This window comes from Anomaloglossus baeobatrachus, chromosome 5 (genome assembly GCF_048569485.1).
Source record: "Anomaloglossus baeobatrachus isolate aAnoBae1 chromosome 5, aAnoBae1.hap1, whole genome shotgun sequence".
Lineage (NCBI taxonomy): Eukaryota > Metazoa > Chordata > Amphibia > Anura > Aromobatidae > Anomaloglossus > Anomaloglossus baeobatrachus.
Genome location: NC_134357.1, coordinates 460,378,990 through 460,399,266, shown reverse-complemented (window position 1 = coordinate 460,399,266; position 20,277 = coordinate 460,378,990). Strand labels below are relative to the sequence as shown.

At 47.2% G+C, this 20,277-nt stretch overlaps 1 protein-coding gene across 1 annotated transcript; it reads left to right on the top strand.

Annotated features, from left to right (window-relative positions):
- The first annotated feature begins 261 nt into the window (after positions 1-261).
- Positions 262-20,204, top strand: PFDN4 (prefoldin subunit 4). The gene is made up of 4 exons (XM_075347840.1): positions 262-364; positions 3,620-3,727; positions 17,289-17,426; positions 19,692-20,204. The coding sequence occupies exons 1-4, from the start codon at positions 341-343 to the stop codon at positions 19,821-19,823; spliced, it is 402 nt and encodes a 133-aa protein (XP_075203955.1). The 5' UTR covers positions 262-340; the 3' UTR covers positions 19,824-20,204.
- Positions 20,205-20,277: the final 73 nt, after the last annotated feature.

The window sequence follows — 20,277 nt, the reverse complement described above, 5'->3', positions numbered from 1 at the left end:
TATAGTCGGCTACGTCATGTCTGCAGCGTAATAACCTTATAATACACGGCAGTGATCACGTGGTGCGTCCTCCCGCATGGTCCACAGTGCCATCTCGTGGACAATGAACGCATAGCGCCCGCTTCCTGCCCGTACAGGTCGTTATTTGGACTGTACCATTTCCTCTCCCATGTATACCACTTATAATAATGTAAAAGTGTATACAGTGATAAATACCCATATTTCATTACTTCTACAGTATTACCATTGAAGTATTAGAAATTCTTTACCCGAAATGCCATGTGTTCATATAGTGAGGAGGTAATGGGCGTCCCTCTGCCGAGAATGGTACAGTCCCAAGATGGCGGCCACCATGAAAAAGACGGTGAGGCCGCTCGGGTGGCGGTATTTGGGGTGTTGTTGCTATTGGGGGGCCGGTTTACAATTAATGTCGTGGAGGGGACGATTCTGTGCTCAATTTATCCACGTTGTCTGAAAAAATGGAGGATGAATGATCAATCCCCTCCCAGTATGACCAGTACATGATGCTCACAGATAGTAACTCGGGGAGCTACAAGTCTCAGCACGTCCTGTTAGACTCATGAAGAGGTGTGCCTTGTGTTTGTAGTTCTCCAACACATGGGCCCGTGGTTTATATATTTTTCTGGTTTTATAGCTGTTGTGGAACTACAACATCCAGCATGCCTGAGCTGGCGGATTATAGGGAATCCCAAACTATCAGATGCAGAGAGATGGAGAGACCCATTTTATATATATGTATGTATGTGTGTGTTAGGTCTTGTGAACGCTGCAGAAAGCAGAGTCCGCTGACTGCCTGCAGGGCTTATGTGGAATATCAGTGGTCAATCCCTTTAAGAGCAGTGCCAAGGATTCACCACATTTAAGGTAACCAAACACTTTGGAAAGCCTTCTAGTGACCTCTGCAGACCCCGACACCTCTGATAGAGGAGCATTGGGAGACCCCAGTACACATCAGATGCTCTTCTGGTCTCGGCAGGTTCAGACATTTGTTTCATCCTCTAAAATGGGTAACATTGATTAGCGCTTGTATAGACAAGTGAAGGATTTTTAATTCTGTAGTTTTCTGCTCGTTGCCTAGGTTACCAGCCACTGCTTCTGTCTTATCAGGTCTTCAGTTACCTTTGCAAGCAGCGCTTACAAGTTCTTTAGTATACATGTTAAAAGCCCTGATCCAGGCAGATTCAGTCCCTTGCAGTCATCAGATGCAAACGTCTCGGCATTGGTGTGCACAGCTAGCCAGGCTTGTGACTCAGCCATGCTGCTGGCCCGAACTGTCAATCATTCGAAGCGCACCACCTCCTCTGACAAGCAGAAAGATGGGAAACCGCCTGAGACAAACCCTTTCATTCAATATGTATGTAAAAAATATACAGAATTTCTGCTGGCCCATTGGGGCTTATGAAACTCACATAGGGAGCTCCCCAAATTACGAACCTCTCCCTCCATGAGCCTCTCTACCATCTATTAGGCTAAGTTCACACTTCCGTTGTTTTGCATCAGTCACAGTCAGTTGTGTGACTGATGCAACAGATGCGTTTCAGATAGTGGCACAACTGTGATGTGACTGATGCTGCAAAAAACGGATCCATTGTTTTGTTTTTTTTACTGTTTAACTGGCGTCCGGCTTTTGTGAACGATCAGCTGATCGCCTGGTGGCCAGCTTCGTTCACAAAAGCCGGCCACCGGGCGATCAGCTGAGCGTTCACAAAAGCCGGCCACCGGGCGATCAACTGAGCGTTCACAAAAGCCGGCCACCGGGCGATCAGCTGAGCGTTCACAAAAGCCGGCCACCGGGCGATCAGCTGATCGTTCCGGCCGCTGGAACTGATTTTACAGTCTATCATGATTTTTTACTGTGTGCATGCGCACAGAAAAAAACGATTCGGCGCACACAAAAAATGTTACATTGTGCGTTCCTACCGCCTGACGGTCAGTCAGTAAACAACTGATCCGTCACTCGGCGGATGCAACGCAAGGCCATCAGTCACAATCCGTCGCTAATAGAAGTCTATGGGCAAAAAATGGAAATCTGCAAATTATTTTGCAGGATACCGTAATTCCTCAAGGCAACGGATTGTGACTGATGCAAAACAACGAAAATGTGAACATAGCCTTATAAAGACAGACTCACATGCGAGTACCTGGCATGTAATAATTAATTTCCCCTGCAGCGGGTGTCAATGAAATGCTTTTTGGCTGATGTCTCAGAAGACGCCTGCTGAAATTGTGATTTAGGTTTTTATCAGTCCCTCTACGTCCCATGATCACAGTTTCAGAATCCAGTCAGACCAAGAAAGGGAGCAGAAAAGAAGACCAGTGGCTCAGTATGGCTTTCCACAATGAGAGGTTCACATGACCGTATTTTTGATCCAAGTGTGATCAGACAAAGCTTTGGATCGCACTCAGACCAATGTTAAGCGGGCTTTACACGGTACGATATTTCTAGCAATTGCTAGCGATATCGTACGCAAAAGCACCCGCCCCCATCGTGCATGCGATTTCGTGTGACCGCTGCCGCAGCAAACATTATCGCAACGGCAGCGTCACACCTGGTCGGCGGCGTCGCTCTGACTGCCGAACAATCCCTCCTTCAAGGGGGAAGGACGTTCGGCATCACAGTGACGTCACCGCGACGTCACTAAGCGGCCGGCCAATCAAAGCGGAGGGGCGGAGATGAGCGGGACGTAACATCCCGCCCACCTCTTCCTTCCGCATTGTGGCCGGCGGCAGGTAAGGAGACGATCCTCGCTCCTGCGGTGTCACACACGGCGATGTATGCTGCCGCAGGAACGAGGAACAACATCGATAATCAACCATTACCGATTTTTGGTTTTGGGACGACCTCTCCATGGTGAACGATTTTCACCAATTTTGAGGTCTCTTAAGGTCGCTGGTCAGTGTCACACGCTGCGATATCGTTAATGACGCCGGATGTGCGTCACTAACAACGTGACCCCGACGATAAAACATTAACGATATCGTAGCGTGTAAAGCCCCCTTTAGTCTATGCTGCTGTGCACAAGTCCAATACTTTTTCCTCAGAGGAAAAAATCTCTGCATTTTGGAGTTAGATCGGATTATCAGATCGCACTCAGACATACAAGTCTACGGGTGTGTGGAAATCATCAGACCGCACTCGGAGGACATCAGGGTGCAGTCCGATTTCCACAGTCTGACACAATGGAGAAGATGGAGAAAGTTTATTTTCCATCTTCTCATCTGAGAGACTCGGATCACACTATGTTGACACTTGGATCAGAGTTTGATCAGTGTCACTTGCGTAATCGACCCAATTCTCTTGGATGAGAGAATTTATGGTCGTCTGCACAGCCTTTATAGTTTATACAAAAAGCCCATTCTGCACATAGACTGACCAGACATTTAGTATCTGATAAGTAGTCAGAATACATTTCCTCCTGGACAGGGGTCCCTCTCATGGGGGCAAGAACTTGTTAGAGCAGTTTTCCTACATGAAAGTCTGTCATTCTTGTAGACTATCCCTTTAAGCTATAAACTGTGTCTCCATTCTTTAGGGCAGGTTCAGTACTATGTATCACAGCCATTCTCCTGTTTAGCATCAGTCTCCTTTTTCTCACAGGTTGCTGAGGATGTGAATGTCACCTTTGAGGACCAGCAAAAAATTAACATCTTTGCAAGAAATACAAGTAGAATGACAGAGCTGAAGGATGAGATTGAAGTAAAGAAGGTAACGCCCCCTCCTGGCCTATGGAGATTGCCATATATATCATTATTTTCCCATAGTCTTTCCACCCAAGGACACCATTGAGATCAGAGGAAGGGGAAGTTCAATAAAGACGTCTAACGCTGCACAATACGGACAGATAAAGTACAACTTTACCACAGCTACAATCTCTAGAGAAGAACCTCCATCATCCAGAAGTCTCCCTCTTCCATAGTCTACAAATATAGATGTATTTATCCAATGACGTTGCTATCACTCTCTGAGCCCAGTAGTTCCACAAGTGGTCACTACCATCAATCCTGTCTCTACTTATCTTCAAAGAACAACCCAACATAGAGCAGCACTGCTGGATAATATTTTACCAACTAGCTGTAGTACCCAGCATTGCCTGGGATAGTAACAGTCTCTCTGTTTCTCTCCCAGTCTGTGTCTCCTTCCCTGTGTCTGTGTCTCCTTCCCTGTGTCTGTGTCTCCTTCCCTGTGTCTGTGTCTCCTTCCCTGTGTCTGTGTCTCCTTCCCTGTGTCTGTGTCTCCTTCCCTGTGTCTGTGTCTCCTTCCCTGTGTCTGTGTCTCCTTCCCTGTGTCTGTGTCTCCTTCCCTGTGTCTGTGTCTCCTTCCCTGTGTCTGGGTCTCCTTCCCTGTGTCTGGGTCTCCTTCCCTGTGTCTGTGTCTCCTTCCCTGTGTCTGTGTCTCCTTCCCTGTGTCTGTGTCTCCTTCCCTGTGTCTGTGTCTCCTTCCCTGTGTCTGTGTCTCCTTCCCTGTGTCTGTGTCTCCTTCCCTGTGTCTGTGTCTCCTTCCCTGTGTCTGTGTCTCCTTCCCTGTGTCTGTGTCTCCTTCCCTGTGTCTGTGTCTCCTTCCCTGTGTCTGTGTCTCCTTCCCTGTGTCTGTGTCTCCTTCCCTGTGCCTGCCGCCTTCCCTGTGCCTGCCTCCTTCCCTGTGTCTGCCTGTCTTTTTGTCTCCTTCCCGGTGCCTGCCTCCTTCCCGGTGCCTGCCTCCTTCCCGGTGCCTGCCTCCTTCCCGGTGCCTGCCTCCTTCCCTGTGTCTGCCTCCTTCCCTGTGTCTGCCTCCTTCCCTGTGTCTGCCTCCTTCCCTGTGTCTGCCTCCTTCCCTGTGTCTGCCTCCTTCCCTGTGTCTGCCTCCTTCCCTGTGTCTGCCTCCTTCCCGGTGCCTGCCTCCTTCCCGGTGCCTGCCTCCTTCCCGGTGCCTGCCTCCTTCCCGGTGCCTGCCTCCTTCCCTGTGTCTGCCTGTCTTTTTGTCTCCTTCCCAGTGTCTGTGTCTTTCCCTGGCTTCATTGTGACATGCTAACATTCCATTCAAGGGCTTGGCTGCACATTTTAACAATTGGGGGTTTATTATACTCAGAAGAATAAATAAATTAAAAACACATAAATAATATATGAAACACGCGGCACGTTAGCTTCTATGTGACGCTGGGTTTCGCCTGTTGGCCTTATTGTTACCCCAGGAAGAAGCATGTGCGCACGTAAGTGCGTTCTGCACCGCAGCGAAAAATCACTGCTTGTGCGATTCAGAACGCAGCTGAAAAGCTCCGTTCTGAAAGTTTGGTGACTGCAGAACCCATGCAGAATTCTTGTGTTTTGGATGCTGCCTCTCCCATAGACAGAGTGGAGAAAGCATCCAGAACGCACAAAACAATTGACATGTTACTTCTTTGAACGCAGCGTTTTGATAGCATGCAAATCACTGCGTTCTAAAAACCAACTTGTGGATGGAATTTGCAGAATCTACATAGATTGTGCAGGGGACGCAGGACGCATGCTTTTACAATGCGGTGCAGAACGCAGCGTAAAAGCATGAATTATGCTACGTGCGCACATGGCCTAAAACTCCAATTGGAAGCGAATTGTCCAGCAGTGCTTGTCTCTGTGCAGTTATTCTTCATGAGAAACTCTTGAAAGCATTATAATCGGTGACCGTTTGTGGAACTACATGTTTCAGCAGGATGATAATGCCATCATTGGATGAACTGCACCTCAGTGTAATGAGGAGGGAGGATTCTGGATGATGTGAATTCTACTCTAAAGATCACAGATGCGGTAAAGTTGTACTTGAGATACAATATGACCCCCATAGACTGCAATATACTGACAGTAGAATATCTCCTCCCTCCTGTACTGTGATTAGTAAAGATATTAGCTGTCACCAAGTGTGAACAGGTCAGAAAACCTCTCCCGCTCCTATGTTCTTCCATGGCTGCTGCATATCCTTATTTTCTTTATCGTTCCTTATGGGAGACCCAAACCATGGGTGTATAGCTTCTGCCTCCGGAGGACACACAAAGTACTACACTCAAACGTGTAGCTCCTCCCTCCGGGCTATATACACCCCCTGGATGACAATCTACCCAGTTCAATGCTTTGTGTTTCAGGAGTACACACACACTTGCATTCTCTGATATTTTTTTATTTTAATTTTAAAGATTTGGAAGAAAAGCGGGTCCAGTCTGGACTCCCGGCATGTCCCTTCACACCCCACTCTGTCGGGTGCTGTTAAGGTTGACTTTATAAGGCTGGAGCCTTCACATGCCGCGCTCCTTCACACCCTCTGTCGAGGCTCTGTTTGAAGTGGGAGCCTCCACGGTCCTCTCTGCTTGCAGAAGGCCGGTCTCCATCCGCAGCCCTGTCTGGTCCCTGCTGGAAGGAGCGTTACCCCCATTCAGGGACATGGCCCTGCGTCTCAAGAGCTAAGTATTGAGACGTTTTTTCAGGGGTCCCGGGTACTTTTATGTGGGGGACAGTATGTGCTTTAGCGTTACTGTTAATTCCGGCCGGTTCTGGGGTTTTCCCCTGAGAACCGCGCCGAAGGTGCCTGCTCGTCGGCCGCGTTTTAAAATCTAGGCCCCGGCTTCTGTTTGGGCCTAGTTTCGTTTTCGGTTCTCTGCATGTTTTGCATACAGCGCCGCCCACCGCCCGACCAGCAGAGGGGAGGGCACTCCTCTCTGGGGAGATGTTCCCTCCCCTGTATTTCTTCCTGTATCTCTCTGCCCTCCGTGTTTTCCCGCTCTTGGGGCTTATACACGCCCCCCCTCTTCTCCAGCGCCATTTTTTCAGCGTTCTTGCACTGTAAGACGCTGGATGCTGCAGCTGCATACTGTTAGAAGGCTGACGCTTCACAGAGGAGCGGTGGAATCCGGAGGGCACACAGAGAGCAAGGGCTGGTAAGCCACAACCTCTGGTTGTGGACTTTTATTACACTCTCAGACTTTCTACAGGAGTGTATTCTGGCTGCAGAGCTTCCACCATCAGCAGCATGTCTGTCACTAGGAGCAAGGCTGCAAACATGTACGCTATATGCACTGCTGTAAGCTCATTCTGCCAGAGCCAAGCACATACCCACACTGTGATGCCTGTGCTAACATGTTTGTGTCTCAGCCTGGAGCCGCCTCAGGGGTTCCTCCGGCTGCTCCGGCCCCGGTGGCTGAACCCCCGGCTTGGGTAGCTTCTTTTTCACAAGCTATTTCCCAGTCTTTTGCCGACTCCATGAGGCAGCTGTCCCGGACACTGCTGTCCATGCATCAGCCCCCCTCTCAGGGTGTCTCTGCGGCTCAGAGCTCTGCAGAGCCCTCAGAGCATGTCCTAGGACCCCGTCCCCCTAAACGGAGACGCAGGGATCCTTCTCCTTCCTCGTCCCACGGCTCTGATTCTCAAGCCGAGGTGCAGGGCGAGGAGGATTCGTTTACTGTGGGCTCAGACGCTGCCTCTATGTACCCCATTGACTTGTCTGAGGGTGATGCGGATGTTAGTGACTTGATTGCGTCCATTAACTCCGTACTGAACCTCAACCCACCAGAGTCAGAGGAACAACCCTCTCTGATAGAGGTACACCAGTTTACCTCTCCTAAGAAACCTAGGAGTATGTTTTTTAACCACTCCAGCTTTCACACCACTGTTAGCAAGCCCAGGGCCTGTCCTGACAAACGTTTTCCGAAGCGTAGTTCAGATGACCGTTTTCCCTTTCCACCGGAGGTGGTTAAGGACTGGGCCCAGTCCCCAAAGGTGGACCCTCCGGTGTCCAGAATCTCAGCCCGCACAGTCGTAGCTGTGGCTGATGGCACTTCTCTTAAGGATCCCACTGACCGCCAGGTTGACCTTCTGGCCAAGTCTGTATATGAGGCGACAGGAGCCTCGTTCTCCCCGTCTTTTGCGGCAGTGTGGGCTCTTAAGGCAGTCTCTGCCTCTCTGGCGGAGATTCATTCCCTCTCTAGAGACTCTATTCCTGAGACGGATGCCTTAACTTCTCAAGCTTCGGCTTTTACATCCTACGCCATGTCTGCCATCCTGGAGGCTTCTCACCGCACGGCGGTGGCCTCCGCTAACTCCCTCGCGATCCGCAGGATCTTGTGGCTTCGAGAGTGGAAAGCAGACGCTTCCTCTAAGAAGTACCTTGCGAGTCTCCCTTTTGCTGGGTCCCGGCTGTTTGGGGAACAGCTGGATGACATAATTAAGGAAGCTACTGGCGGGAAGAGTACTTCCTTGCCACAAGCTAAAGCCAAGAAACCTGTCCAGGGCAGGAACCAATCGAGGTTTCGTTCCTTTCGTTCCTCTAACTGGTCATCCTCTAAGCCCTCGGCCTCGTCCACTACTGCAGCCAAGGATCGTAAATCCAACTGGCGCGCAAAGCCGCGTCCTCAAAAGACCGGAGGAGCCGCTGCCACTAAGTCAGCCTCCTCGTGACTATCTGGCCGCGCCAGCAACGTCCTTGGTCGGTGGCAGGCTCTCCCACTTTGGCGACGTGTGGTTGCAACACGTCTCCGATCAGTGGGTGCAGGATATCATCTCCCACGGCTACAGGATAGAATTTTCTTCCAGCCCGCCAAACAGATTTTTTCTGTCCACCCCCCCCTGCTCCAAAGCCGCCGCCTTCTCTCAGGCCGTGGCATCCCTGCAGGCCAACGGTGTAATTGTTCCGGTTCCCGCCCGGGAACGGTTCAGCGGTTTCTACTCAAACCTCTTTCTAGTCCCCAAAAAGGACGGTTCCTTCCGACCCATCCTGGATCTCAAGCTTCTCAACAAGCATGTTCAGGTGCGGCACTTTCGCATGGAATCTCTGAGATCGGTCATTGCTTCAATGACCCAAGGAGATTTTCTGGCATCCATCGACATCAGAGATGCCTATCTGCATGTGCCTATTGCGGTTTCACACCAGCGTTGGCTACGCTTTGCGATCGGAGAGGAACATTTCCAATTCGTGGCTCTCCCCTTCGGCTTAGCCACGGCCCCTCGAGTATTCACCAAGGTCATGGCAGCAGTTGTTGCGGTCCTGCACCTCCAGGGGTTGGCAGTGATTCCTTACCTGGACGACCTTCTAGTCAAGGCCTCATCCAGTGCAGACTGCCAGCGGAGTGTCTCTCTCACTCTCGCCACGCTAGTTCAGTTCGGGTGGCTTGTCAACCTGCCCAAGTCCACTCTGACCCCGACCCAGGTGCTTTTGTACCTAGGGATGCAATTCGAGACTCTGCCGGCACTTGTCAAGTTGCCCTTAGTCAAACAGCAGTCCCTTCGTCTGGCGGTGCGCTCTCTGCTGAGGCACCGCCGTCATTCCATCAGACACCTCATGCAGGTGCTGGGTCAGATGGTGGCGTCCATGGAAGCGGTCCCCTTTGCTCAGTTCCATCTGCGTCCCCTGCAGCTGGACATTCTCCGCTGTTGGGACAAGCGGATCTCTTCCTTACACAAGCAGGTGGCTCTGTCGTCACAGACCAGGAGCTCCCTTCAGTGGTGGCTTCGGCCTCTCTCTCTGTCTCAGGGACGCTCCTTCCTGACTCCGTCCTGGGTGATCCTCACCACGGATGCCAGCCTCTCCGGTTGGGGAGCAGTATTTCTCCATCACCGAGCTCAGGGCACTTGGACTCCGTCCGAATCAGCCCTCTCGATCAATGTGCTGGAGATCAGAGCTGTGTTTCTAGCTCTCCTAGCCTTTCACCACCTGTTGGCGGGCAAGCACATTCGAGTTCAGTCGGACAACGCGACAGCTGTTGCCTACATCAATCACCAGGGCGGGACTCACAGCCGTCTGGCGATGTTGGAGGTTCAACGAATCCTCCAGTGGACAGAGGACTCCAAGTCCACCATGTCTGCAGTCCACATCCCAGGCGTGGAAAACTGGGAGGCCGATTACCTCAGCCGTCAAACCGTGGACAGCGGCGAGTGGGCCCTGCACTCGTCAGTGTTCAGATCAATCTGCCGCAAGTGGGGCACTCCGGAAGTGGACCTAATGGCATCCCGGCACAACAACAAGGTTCCGGTTTACGTGGCTCGCTCCCACGATCCTCAAGCTTTCGCAGCAGATGCACTGGTTCAAGATTGGTCTCAGTTCCGTCTGGCCTACGTGTTTCCCCCTCTAGCGCTCTTGCCCAGGGTTCTGCGCAAGATCGGAATGGAGGGCCGTCGAGTCATACTCATTGCTCCGGACTGGCCCAGGCGAGCTTGGTACCCAGACCTGCTCCGTCTGTCCGTAGAGGTGCCGTGGCATCTCCCTGACCGCCCAGACCTTCTCTCTCAAGGTCCGTTCTTCCGCCAGAATTCTGCGGCTCTCCTATTGACGGCGTGGCTCTTGAGTCCTGGATCCTGACGGTTTCAGGCATTCCCTCTGAGGTCATCTCCACCATGACTCAGGCTCGGAAGTCTTCCTCGGCCAAGATTTACCACAGGACTTGGAGGATTTTCCTGTCCTGGTGTCGCTCTTCCGACCATGCTCCTTGGCCGTTCTCCTTGCCGACCATCCTGTCTTTTCTACAGTCCGGTCTACAGCTAGGACTATCCCTCAATTCCCTCAAGGGACAGGTGTCGGCTCTGTCGGTATTGTTCCAGAGGCGTATCGCCCGACTGGCTCAGGTGCGCACTTTCATGCAGGGCGCATCTCACATCATTCCTCCTTACCGGCGGCCCTTGGATCCCTGGGACCTTAATCTGGTCCTCACGGCCTTACAGAAACCCCCCTTTGAGCCTCTCAGGGAGGTTCCCTTGTCTCGACTTTCACAGAAAGTTGTTTTTCTAGTAGCCATAACTTCTCTCAGGAGAGTTTCTGATTTGGCTGCGCTCTCTTCGGAATCCCCCTTTTTGGTGTTTCACCAAGACAAGGTGGTTCTTCGTCCGTCTCCGGACTTTCTCCCTAAGGTGGTGTCTCCTTTCCACCTTAACCAGGACATTTCATTACCTTCTCTTTGTCCGGCCCCTGTGCATCGCTTTGAAAAGGCGTTGCATACCTTGGATTTGGTGCGGGCGCTCCGAATCTATGTGTCACGCACCGCCGTTTTTAGGCGGTGCACCTCACTTTTTGTGCTAACCACAGGTCAGCGCAAGGGTCTCGCTGCTTCTAAACCGACCCTAGCTCGTTGGATCAGGTCGGCTATCACCGATGCCTACCAGTGTTCTCAGGTGCCTCCCCCGCCGGGGATTAGGGCGCACTCGACCAGAGCTGTCGGTGCCTCCTGGGCTTTCAGGCACAAGGCTACGGCTCAGCAGGTTTGTCAGGCTGCCACGTGGTCCAGTCTGCACACCTTTTCGAAGCACTACCAAGTGCATGCTCATGCTTCGGCAGATGCGAGCTTGGGCAGACGCATTCTTCAGGCGGCTGTCGCCCATTTGTGAAGTTAGGTTTTGCCTACTTCTCAGTTTGGTTTATTTCCCACCCATGGACTGCTTTGGAACGTCCCATGGTTTGGGTCTCCCATAAGGAACGATAAAGAAAAAGAGAATTTTGTTTACTTACCGTAAATTCTATTTCTTATAGTTCCGACATGGGAGACCCAGCACCCTCCCTGTTGCCTGTTGGCAGTTTTTTTGTTCCGTGTGTTTCACCGGCTGTTGTTAGTAGTCAGAGTTACGGTTATTCCGAGTTTTACTCTATCTCTACTTATGGGTGGATGTCCTCCTTCAGCTTTTGCACTGAACTGGGTAGATTGTCATCCAGGGGGTGTATATAGCCCGGAGGGAGGAGCTACACGTTTGAGTGTAGTACTTTGTGTGTCCTCCGGAGGCAGAAGCTATACACCCATGGTTTGGGTCTCCCATGTCGGAACTATAAGAAAAAGAATTTACGGTAAGTAACAAAATTCTCTTTTTACAGAGGAAGGAGGGAGATTCATGTTAGAGACTGATTAACATCAGCTTCTTCTTGGTGTTGGCACTAGTTGAGGGCTTTAAAGCAGTAACTCCCAGGGGTGGGCATATTATTGGTGCAACTGCCCAGGGGCCCAAGAGGAAAGGGGGTCACATCTACCTCCAAAGTAGGTGCAATTGTGCATTATGTTGAGCTACAGTTAGGTCCAGAAATATTTGGACAGTGACACAAGTTTTGTTATTTTAGCTGTTTACAAAAACATGTTCAGAAATACAATTATGTATATAATATGGGCTGAAAGTGCATACTCCCAGCTGCAATATGAGAGTTTTCACATCCAAATCGGAGAAAGGGTTTAGGAATCATAGCTCTGTAATGCATAGCCTCCTCTTTTTCAAGGGACCAAAAGTAATTGGACAAGGGACTCTAAGGGCTACAATTAACTCTGAAGGCGTCTCCCTCTTTAACCTGTAATCAATGAAGTAGTTAAAAGGTCTGGGGTTGATTACAGGTGTGTGGTTTTGCATTTGGAAGCTGTTGCTGTGACCAGACAACATGCGGTCTAAGGAACTCTCAATTGAGGTGAAGCAGAACATCCTGAGGCTGAAAAAAAAGAAAAAATCCATCAGAGAGATAGCAGACATGCTTGGAGTAGCAAAATCAACAGTCGGGTACATTCTGAGAAAAAAGGAATTGACTGGTGAGCTTGGGAACTCAAAAAGGCCTGGGCGTCCACGGATGACAACAGTGGTGGATGATCGCCGCATACTTTCTTTGGTGAAGAAGAACCCATTCACAACATCAACTGAAGTCCAGAACACTCTCAGTGAAGTAGGTGTATCTGTCTCTAAGTCAACAGTAAAGAGAAGACTCCATGAAAGTAAATACAAAGGGTTCACATCTAGATGCAAACCATTCATCAATTCCAAAAATAGACAGGCCAGAGTTAAATTTGCTGAAAAACACCTCATGAAGCCAGCTCAGTTCTGGAAAAGTATTCTATGGACAGATGAGACCAAGATCAACCTGTACCAGAATGATGGGAAGAAAAAAGTTTGGCGAAGAAAGGGAACGGCACATGATCCAAGGCACACCACATCCTCTGTAAAACATGGTGGAGGCAACGTGATGGCATGGGCATGCATGGCTTTCAATGGCACTGGGTCACTTGTGTTTATTGATGACATAACAGCAGACAAGAGTAGCCGGATGAATTCTGAAGTGTACAGGGATATACTTTCAGCCCAGATTCAGCCAAATGCCGCAAAGTTGATCGGACGGCGCTTCATAGTACAGATGGACAATGACCCCAAGCATACAGCCAAAGCTACCCAGGAGTTCATGAGTGCAAAAAAGTGGAACATTCTGCAATGGTCAAGTCAATCACCAGATCTTAACCCAATTGAGCATGCATTTCACTTGCTCAAATCCAGACTTAAGACGGAAAGACCCACAAACAAGCAAGACCTGAAGGCTGCGGCTGTAAAGGCCTGGCAAAGCATTAAGAAGGAGGAAACCCAGCGTTTGGTGATGTCCATGGGTTCCAGACTTAAGGCAGTGATTGCCTCCAAAGGATTCGCAACAAAATATTGAAAATAAAAATATTTTGTTTGGGTTTGGATAATTTGTCCAATTACTTTTGACCTCCTAAAATGTGGAGTGTTTGTAAAGAAATGTGTACAATTCCTACAATTTCTATCAGATATTTTTGTTCAAACCTTCAAATTAAACGTTACAATCTGCACTTGAATTCTGTTGTAGAGGTTTCATTTCAAATCCAATGTGGTGGCATGCAGAGCCCAACTCGCGAAAATTGTGTCACTGTCCAAATATTTCTGGACCTAACTGTATTTTATTGCAAATGTCCCATATATTGTTCATGCCTCGTGTGGGTGTCCGCCAGTGGTAACTCCTATAGGATACCTCTAATTGTTGCCCCATATAATTCCAAATGTATGCCTGTGCCTCCCCAAATCGCCATCTGCAATGTGCCCTCCTGCACAGATCCTTTACCTTTATCTTTTATATTTACCTTCTGTGATGAATTCTCCTGTTTTTCCCTATGAGCTAAATAAAACTGCGACAGAAGGAATAGAGATAAGAAGCGCCCATGTGTAGTCGGGGCTTTGTGAAAACACTGATAATACAGAGCCTTGAAAAATTATTCATACCCCATGAACTTTTCCACAGTTTTTCACATCACACACAAGCATACATGTATTTTAGAGGGATTTTTTATCATATGACAAGTATGTGAAGTGTAAAGGAAATGATACACGGTTTTCTAAATATTAAAAATAACTAAATCTGAATATCGTGACATGCATTTATATTCAGCCCCCTGAGTCGATACTTTGTAGGACCACCTTTCTCTGTAGTTACTGCTGCAAGTCTTTTGTTGTCTGCCTCTACCAGCTTTATATACCTAGAGGCTCAAATTTGTTTTCCCTTTTCTTTGCAAAATAGCTGTAGCGCAGTGATATTAGATGGAGATGTCTGTGAACGGCAATTTTCAGGTCTAAGGCCTTGTGCGCATTTTTGGCTGCAGTTTGTTGTCCTAAACTTCATGCAGTCCTTCCCCAGCAAAGTCTATGAGAATTCAGAAAGGCGGTGCGCACGTTGCTTCTTTTTTGCTTGCTGTTTTGGGTGTAGAAAAAAGAAGCAGCATGTCACTTACTCCTGCGTTTTTCCCTGTGTTTTTGAACCATTGACTTCAATAAAGTCATGAAAAAACGTGTGGAAAAACGCAGGTGGCTAATTCTTTGCGTTTCATTGCGTTTTAACCCTGCGTTTTGGAGGACTAGCAGGGGGATTGAGCCAGGGTATCTGGCCAGATGCTGGTCCCCATATAAAGTCTATGGAGATCAGAATCCGATGCAAAGGGGTAGGAGAGCAAGCACTTCATACTCACCGATCACCGGGGCGGCTGTCACAATGCTCCCGTGGCAGATCTTTGTTCTTCCCGAGCCAGCCGCTCATTAGGCTCATACATATTCACTGCTTCTCCAGACCACTAGCGATTGTAATTGATTGCAGTAAGACCCACCCCCACGCTGAATGACAGCTTTCTGACTGCAACCAATCACAGACGCTGGTGGGCGGGTCTATATCATACAGTAAAATAAATAATAAAAAAAAAACGGTGTGCAGTTCCCTCAATTTTGATACCCAGCCAAGATAAAGCCCCCTTAAAAATATCAGCCTGCAGCCACCCGGAATTTCCACATCCATTAGATGCGGCAATCCCGGCACTTTACCAGCTCTTCCCGATTGCCCTGGTGCAGTGGCAATCGAGGTAATAAGGAGTTAATAGCAGCTCGGAGCTGCCACTAAGTTCTAGATTACTAATGCCAGGCGTCTGAGACACCCCATCACTAATCTGTAACTGAAAGTAAACACAAACACCTAAATATCCTTTATTTGAAATAAGACAAAAAAGCCCCCTTTTTCACCACTTTATTAACCTGCAAAACACCCCTCCAGGTCCCACATAATCCACACGAGGTCCCACGATGCTTCCACCACTGCTACATTTGACAATCACAGCGAGTGCCTGCTGTGAGGTGACTCACTCAGGTGATTACTCCACCTGTGGCTCACTTCAGTCGCGGCCTGATTTGTGGTCACAGGTAGAGGACTCCAGCTGTGACTGCAAATCACCAGAGTGGCTGAAGTGAGCCGCAGCCACAGGGTGTCAGAATGAACTCGGGTGAACCCGTGACGTCACTGCCGCAACACCCGTGGCTACGACTAAGGTCAGAGTCACACTTGCTAGGGACTCTTGCGAGTCTCGCATCGCATCACCCAGCACGGCCTGATGCTCTCCGGGGACGAGCGTGCAGTTGCTGCTGTTCTTGTGCTGGATATGAAAAATGGGGGGCATCCCACATCATTTTTTTTTTTACCAAAAAATTATTAAAAAACAACAGGCCAAGCTAGCTATCCCTCTATCTATCGAGCTGTTCTGTTATTTCTTTCTATTCTATATGTTCTTTATATCTTTCTATTTTTTCTATCTATTGTAGCTGTCTATCAATTATCCTATCATATTTTGTTTCTCCTTTAAAAAAGCACATTAACAAAAACACATGCGTTTTTTTATGCATTTTTCCGGCCAGAGGGTGCATTTTTCGCTGGAGAAACAAAACTGCAGTGTACGAACATACCCTTATGATAGATTGTCAACAGACTTGGGTCTGGACTGTGACTGGCCCATTCACACACACATGAATATGGTTTGATCTTAATCATCCATTGTAGCTCTGGCAGGATGTTTAGGGTCATTATCCTGCTGGATGGTGATTCTACACCCAGTCTCAAGTCTTTCGCAGCCTCTACCAGGTTTTCCTCCAGGATTGCCCTGTATTTATCTCTATCAATCTTCCCATCAACTCCAACCAACTTTCCTGTCCCTGCTGAAGAAAAGCCTCCCCACAGCATGATGCTGCCACCACCATGTGTGACAGTAGGGATGATTCTTTCAGGGTGATCTGCAGTGTTAGTTTTTTCGCGACACATATCGTTTTGTATTTAGTCCAAAAAGTTCAAAAGTAGCACCTTCTTCCACATGGTAGCTGTGTCTCCTACATGGCTTTTTGCAAACTGGAAACAGGACTTCTCATGGCTTGCTTTCAAAAATGGCTGTCTTCTTACCATTCTTCCATAAAGGCCAGACTTCTGGAATAAACAACAAATAGCTGCCCTGTGAACAGATTCTCTCACCTGAGCTGTGAATTACTGCACCTCCTCCAGAGTGACCATGGGCCTCTTGGCTGCTTCTCTAATTAGTGCTCTCCTTGCTTGGGAGGACAGTTTAGATGGACCGCCATGAGTTGATAGGTTTGCAGTTGTGCCATACTCTTTCCATTTTTGGATGATGGATTGAACAGTGGTCAATGAGATGTTCAGAGCTTGGGCTTTTTTTTGTTTTTTTTTTATAATAACCTAAACCTGCTTTACTCCTCTCCACAACTTTATCCCTGAGCTGTCTGGTGTGCTCCTTGGTTTCATGTTGCTGTTTGATCCCTAATGTTTGGAAACAAACCTCTAAGGCCTTCACAGAAAAGCTCTAGTTCTACTGAGAATAAATTACATAAAGATGGGCTCAATTTACTAAGTAGGTGACTTGTGGAGGCAATTATTCACTCAGGATTTTACTTAGGGGTATCAGACTACAAGGGGCTGAATACAAATGCGCATTACCATTTTCACTTGATATTTTTAAAATATTTAGAAAACCACGTATCATTTTCTTTACACCTCACAAATACTTTCTACTTTGTGTTGGAACATCACATAAAATCCTAATAAAATGCTTTTAAGTTTGTGGGTGTAACGTGGAAAAGTTCATGGGGTTTGAATACTTTTCAAGGCTTCGTATATATCAAGTTTCTGTGGTGACCGGAGCATTTCTTACACAATTTTGGAAGATGCATTGGTTCATTAGATGTTAAATTAATGCTAACTGTATCTCAATTGATAGAAGGAACTTCAGAACCTGGAAGACGCCTGTGATGATATCATGATGCTAGACGATTCTCTGCTTATCCCTTATCAAATTGGAGATGTTTTTATTAGTCATTCCCAAGAGGAAACTCAAGATATGCTTGAAGCTGCGAAGGTTAGTCCCAAAATATAACTTTTATAATACCCCCTGTGTACATGAATATAACTATAATACCGCCCCCTATATACAAGAATATAATGAACTACAGTGGAACCTTGGTTTATGAGAACAATCCGTTCCGGGAGTGTGCTTGTAAACCAAGTTACTCGTCTAGCAAAGCAAGATTTCCCATAGGAAATAATGCAAGCTCAGACAATTCGTTCCACAACTTGTTAAATGTCCCATCCTGGTCCCCTATTGTGCCATTCCACACACACACACACTATGCTCACCTTACCCTCTGTTCCCTCTGCGTCCTAGTTCTTGTAGTCCGCAGGTATGTGTATCCAGTAACCATCGCGACCGATGCAGGAGCTTCCACTGTCAGCGCTTCATCAGTAGACGTCATACGCAGGAGCCGCTTCCTCTGATTGGCCAGCGCGCTGCCATTGAGAAGCACTGACAGAGGAAGCTCCTGCATCATCGTAATTGTTACCGGATACACATACCTGTGGACTACAAGAACCAGGAGGCCACCGAGGGAACGGAGGGTAAGGTGAGCATAGTGTGTGTGTGTTTTTGTGCGAACTGCAAGAGCGGTTCAGAGCACGGTGAAAGTACGGAACCGGAAGTGTGTGCGGTGAGTATTTGCTCGTACAGCAAAGATTGCTCGTAAACTGAGTTACAAATTTACAGCAAACTTTGCTCCTATGGCAAAATACTCGCACACCAAGTTACTCGTAAACCGTGGTTCCACTGTACAATAATACTGCCCCTGTGTCCAAGATTGTAACTACTATAATACTGCCCCTATGTACAAGAATATAATTACTATAATACTGCCCCTATGTACAAGAATATAATTACTATAATACTGTCCCTATGTACAAGAATATAACTACTATAATACTGCCCCTATGTACAAGAATATAATTGCTATAATACTGTCCCTATGTACAAGAATATAACTATGATAATACTGCTCATATATACAAGAATATAACTACTATAATACTGCCCCTAAGTACAAGAATGTAACTACTATAATACTGCCATCTATGTGCAAGAATATAACTACTATAATACTGCCCCCTGTGTACAAGAATATAACTACTATAATACTGCCCCCTGTGTACAAGAATATAACTACTATAATACTACTCCTGTGTACAAGAATGTAACTACTATAATACTGCCACCTATGTACAAGAATATAACTACTAATAATACTGGGCCCTGTGTCCAAGAATATAACTACTATAATACTGTCCCCTATATACAAGAATATAACTATTATAATACTGCCCCTATGTACAAGAATATAACCACTATAATATTGCCCCCTATGTACAAGAATATAACTACTATAATACTGCTCCCTATGTACAAGAATATACCTACTATAATACTGCCCCTATGTACAAGAATATAACTACTATAATACTGCTCCCTATGTACAAGAATATAACTACTATAATACTGCTCCCTATGTACAAGAATATAACTACTATAATACTGCTCCCTATGTACAAGAATATAACTACTATAATACTGCTCCCTATGTACAAGAATATACCTACTATAATACTGCCCCTATGTACAAGAATATAACTACTATAATGCAGCATGTGTATCAGTATGTTAGGAGGGGCACATAATTACATGCCAAATAATACAATGGTAATTTAGTTTTCCGTGGTTTGTGTTATTACAGAATATAAACCGTGGACACAGTATAAGCGAGCCGCCCTCCCTTCTATCAGTATTATATAAGTATAATGTATTGAGATCCGTTTGGCAGTTCTGCATTACACTAAGCTTTATATGGTTCATTTACAATCCTCCCTCCTCTCCTTGTTGACCAGCGCTCGGTTTCTTTTGCATTTATCAATATTGTCCGATGATGCAGGGGTACAGTTTATTGCAGGTGTATCAACATATTAATGGGAGTCTGTTACCTGCCCCCACCTCTGATTAATACTTTTCTGGCTATGCACAGCGTACACAAAGCTTCTAATAAGCAGTTTGGCTGCGGTTATACAGAACTCAGCATTCAGAGAACTGGCAGATTTGCAGCAGAGAAAACAAGGGATTTTATCAAAAGTGCAGCACCTAGCGCAGTAACTGACACATAACTGGAATCAGTGTCTCTGACCCTACATTTTGTTGCTCTCAGATGGGAGAGCAAAATCTAGTGACAGATTCTCTTTACACTAAATATTTTGTCCATTTGCCGCTAGTTAATGGTACTTTACTTTCCTTTTCCTTGTTCCGGTGCAGAAAGGATTACAGGATGAAATGAATTCTTTACAGTCGCGGGTAGAGTCCATCCAGCAACTCCTCGGTGATCTCAAAATCCAGCTTTACGCCAAATTTGGAAACAATATCAATCTGGAAGCCGATGACGGCTAAATCTTGTAAATTATTGTACTTTTCTTTTGTTTTTTTTTTTCTTTTTTTTTATCCTTAAATATTATTCATTAGGCAAAAATCAGGCGGCTGCAGGAACGCGGATCTTCACAGCTCTCACCAGACAAGAACAGCCTATACGGCGTGATGGGATTTCACCCTAAAGATCCCCCACTAACCCACGATTAGGTGCACTGCATACATGCCCCTCACACCAGCTCTGCTGGGGATTGTAGTGCATCAGTTCCTAGATTAGTGGCCTTCAGCTGTAGGAGACCTTATTCCTTCCAGCAGTTTGGGGGTTATCTTGAATTTATTTATAAGGAAATTGTAAAAATCATTGAAACTTTTTCTGGAAACCAATAAAATAAAGCAGCGCCTCAATGCAAGTCTGATGTCTGTGTCATGCACTTTTGTCTTTTTTTTTTTTTTTTCTTTGTCGCTCCATTGGGAGACC